The sequence below is a fragment of the Crocodylus porosus genome, unplaced genomic scaffold (assembly GCF_001723895.1).
Source record: "Crocodylus porosus isolate Cpor-Errol unplaced genomic scaffold, CroPor_comp1, whole genome shotgun sequence".
Lineage (NCBI taxonomy): Eukaryota > Metazoa > Chordata > Crocodylia > Crocodylidae > Crocodylus > Crocodylus porosus.
The window spans coordinates 79,797,093-79,801,431 of NW_017728906.1; the positions used below are offsets into that span (position 1 = coordinate 79,797,093).

General features: G+C 45.0%; 1 protein-coding gene across 1 annotated transcript in view; it reads left to right on the forward strand.

The window, feature by feature from the left end:
- Nucleotides 1-3,565: 3,565 nt before the first annotated feature.
- Nucleotides 3,566-4,339, forward strand: part of PPP2R3B (protein phosphatase 2 regulatory subunit B''beta) — a 79,956-nt gene continuing 79,182 nt past the window's right edge. Inside the window, exon 1 of the mRNA XM_019529414.1 lies at nt 3,566-4,015. Within this exon, the coding sequence (XP_019384959.1) occupies nt 3,668-4,015 (348 nt within the window). The 5' untranslated portion in view covers nt 3,566-3,667. The remainder of the gene's footprint in view (nt 4,016-4,339) is intronic.

Genomic DNA, 4,339 nt, shown 5'->3' on the forward strand with positions numbered 1-4,339 from the left:
AGGTGCCGATTTGAAGGCGGTGGCGGGAGGAGCCAGGGCGCGGGGAGGTGAATTAGGAGGGGTCGGAAGCTTCCCCACCCCCAGTGCAGCAGTTCCCTCCGGCTTGGCCCGGTCCGGCCTGGTTGGGCGGGGCCTGTGCGTGGAGGTGGGTGCAGGGGGCGAGACGGAGCGGGGGTTTGTGCCCCGGTTCCTAACGGCTTCAGGCGTGGCCGGAGGTCCCGCCCCGCCCGGGCCCGAGTCCGCCTGAGGGGCGGGGCGGTGTAGGTGCTGCGACGCCCTGCGCTCACGTGTGGAGCAGGCAGTTGAAGGGAAGGCGGGCGCGGGCTTTAGAACACGGGCGCAGTGACGGGGAGGGGGCACGTCACTGGTACCCGACGCCTCCTGCCTCGGGCGGCTGCAGAGCATGAGCGCTTGGGGCGTACCCGCTGGGGGCGGGGCTCTGGTGAGAGACCCTGTGGGATGTACCAACAGGTGGCGGAGGGGGTCGATCTAGATAGACATTGGGATGTACCAACAGGTTGTAGAGAGGCTTCTAGCGAGAGACTGTGGGACCTAATGGGTTGTGAAGGGGCTCTAGCAAGGGACTGTGCAGGGTGTACCAGCCAGTTTCACAGAGGTTGCTGGAGCAGTGGCTTTCAACCTGTTTTTCTTTTGCAGACCCCTGTGGAAGTTGTGGAGGTGCACACACCTTTGAATTGTAAGTGTGGGTATTTGCATACTTCTGATTGATCCTAGTCCTTTTTCATGGACCCTTTAGAGATCATCTGTGGACCACAGGTTGACAACCATTGTTCCAGGGGGAGATGCTAGGAGCCTCTGCAAACAGTTAATACATCCCAGTAAGGGAGATGGCAGGTCCTGTCTCAGTGCGGTGATGTAGTGTGAGGGACTGCTGGTGTTGGGGGAGCCAGCTACACCTTAGGGGAAATTTTAAACCATTCATAGCATTGCCAGAAGCCTGTAGTGGCCCAGGACTGGGAGATGCACTTGTTCTGGCACTAGGTGAAACCCCAGCTTGCTGAGTTCTTAAATATGCTGAGCTGACAACAGAAGCAGTGGTTTGGCATTTAACTCCTCTTTAAATGTCCTTTAGGAGCCCTGCTACACATTCAAATAAAAGCAGAATAGAAACCAACTGTAGAGTTGTTATACCCTTTTAAGTGCTAACTTTGTAGCTGGCTGGCCATCTTATAGCTAGACAGTCACTTTAATCATGTGATTATTTCTTCAAATGGCATGTCTGGCCAGTCTAAATTTATTGCACAGTTGAGCAGTTAATTGCGTAATACAGGTTTCCGTAGCTTTATGCTGTATGTGCGTTCCTGGAAAGTGGTGCATAACTTGAATTTGCATGAAAGGAACACGGTTTGCAATGAAATAAATAGGGATGTATTCCAAGACTTTGACTGTGCTGACCCCCAGATCCAGTTCTACCACTTTTACAAGACTGTCACGTAAGAGTGAATTTGCACATATAGAACCCGCATAAAGTGAGGGAAACCTGTATATGTAATGTGTAGCAGAAGCCTTACAAATACTGTGTCCTATCATGTCTTCCAACTTGAGTTGGTGTATTACAAACAGCAAGCAGTGTTACTTCATTGTACGTGTGTTTTTTCTAGTAGATGAGAAAATCGAGGTGCAAGTTTAGGTAACTTGTGCAAGGTTATCAAGTAATCCATCTAAATGACCAATATTAAACAACTTTGGTTCTGTTTTCACTGTTTAGTTCTAGCCTTCTGCTTCTTGCCTCGAATTGTGGCGTCTCTCTCAAGTGAGAATGATGCAAAGGCCTTGTAGCCATATCAACAGGATAAGTCGGGGTAGGATAAGTCAACCTATTCTGGGTGTGGGCAAGACCAGTGGTTTTCAACCTTTTTTTTTTATGTACCTGGACCCATTTGTAAACATTAATGGCCAGTCCTGACCTAGTGCCCCTCAGTCCTGACTTGCCCTCTGCCCCCAGGTTCCAGACCCCCAGGGTACAGGAAAGGGGCTGGGTGTGTGGGGTGGGAGGGGCATGGGGGGGGGGGGGGCCCAAGCAGCCCTGTTTCCCACGTTTTTCTTTACAGGCGAATCCATTTTGAAACTTCTGTTGATGCAGTTTTAAAGTTTGTTTGTGACTCTCATATATTCTTGTGACCCTCTTTTAAGTCATAACCAATGGTTTGAGAAACACTGACCTGGACAATCCACCCCAAGTCAGAAGCAGGTGGGTGCCAAGACTTGGCTGCTGCTCTTGTTTCTGTGGCAGCATGGAGACAGCTCCCCCACAGCCAAACCCTATATCTGTAGACTAGATTCAGTGGTTTTGTGGGTCAACTCTGGCCTGCCAGCCAGACATTCCCAACCCCTGGGCCTTGCTATCACTTGAATGACAGCATGAGAATCACTAGAGTGAATGCTGGCAGAAGTCTTTCTGCTGCAAGCATTACGCCAGCTGGGCCCACATCGGGGGTCTTGCCAGCCTAGCTGTGTTGACCACTAATTATTTTTTCCGATACCCATGTTGTTAGCTGATGGCACTCTAATGTAGATTAAGCTTGGGTTTCAGTTTATTTTTATGAACTGTAAAGGTTAAAAATCCATTAAAATATTTGACACTTTTTTCAAATTGTGTCTCCATATTTATTAAATGAACTAAATTAAGTTTGAAGATGATACCCATAACTTACTTGTAAACATTTGATAAGAAACCTCACTTATATTGACAGATAACTTTTAAAATGTTGCGTTTTTGGTACCACCTTAAGGCAGTGGTTCTTCAACTTTTTCGACTCAAGGTACCTGAAGGTGGACTCGAAGAATCTCTTGGAGAATACCAGCTCCATTTCATTCACTTTGACTACAGAAAAACAGTAGAGTAATTCTATTGCAAAGAACTCTGACCGCAAATGATCAAAATGTTTTTAAGACTCTGGATTCCTTTTGGAAATCTCTGTTTATCATGTGAATAATGTTTGCACTCTGTGTGGCACCCAACAACACTCCTAAAAGGATCTCAAAGCAATGACACCCTGGTTGAGAACCTGCATTCAGATGTAATCGGAAGTTGCAGAATTAAGATTGAACCTTCACCCTTGAATATTTGATTCCCTAATGTTGTTAACTTTTTTTGATGCTAAATTCCCTAAAACATGAACTTATGGAGTTGCATTGCTTATTGTAGTAGTTTTCTAGAGTCGTAGACAGCCTTTTGAAGAACTATCCATCATCACCAAAGAAAAGACCTTAAAACTGTACGTCTTTCGCAGAGAGAGATGGAGAAAGCTGCCAATGTTTGACCAACCAGATCAATGTTTACCTTATGTGGTGTGTATGTATGGCAACGCAGGGTGGGGATTCACAAAGAACTGCTACTTTCTGAGTTAGTTTTAAAAGTCTTTATGATGATGATAGGGTACTAATTCCTAAGCATTGGAATGTGGTCAGTTTCTTGTTTTATTTTTACATGTTTGTCACAGACCCACAAACTGGGTTAGTACCATCCGAGATTTAATTAAGGTTGTTTCATTTTAACTTGGCTATCATGTTAAGTAACAAAAAGGTTTTTTTCCTTAAACAGGAATCTTGGATTTCTTGAAACAAAGCAAAAGAGCAGGATACGCTGTGAAAAGTCTCAACGTCGTATTGAATTTCTGGTGGAACGAGGATAAATTGGTGGAAAATGCCGGCTGGGAAAGTTTTGCAGCCTGTACTAAAAATGAAAGTGGATGAACTGTTCTTATGCTGGCTGAGCCAGCCTTCAACCCAGCTGATGCTAAAAGATTGGTTGAAAAGCATCAAGAATGAAGAGAAGATTGAAATTGGCAGTGGTGATGCTGGGTACAATGAACCTCTAATTTTTGCAAATAAAAACTCCAACTCCAAACGCAGTATGTTAGATAATTTGATAACTCCTTTGATGCTTTCTAGTTCTCCTTATCTTTCCACGGCTCTTCCACTGGGAGCTTCAGCCAGCCCAAGAAGCATATCTAATATTAGAGGAATACGTAGATCAACAGGGAGCAAAGTAGTAAGTGCCTCCTTTTTTTTGTCTATTTAAATAAAGATATGCCATAAGTGGTCTCAAAACTGGTAAATCAAGGCAAGAGGTAAGGGCACACAATATAAAGCCTAAACATGTTAGCAAGGATTACTGTGCCTTGTTAACACTTCTTCAAATTCCCAAGGGATTGGTAGTCTTAGCAATTGGCAAAATAGAGCTTTTTTTTCCCCCTTTGTTTAAAAGATTAGCCTTTATTCTGTTTGACACATGGATAATGATGTGTTTTGTCAACTTGAGGTTTTCCTCCAATGTTTCCACTTATTTTTGAAAATTGGCACGAGTGGTCATTAC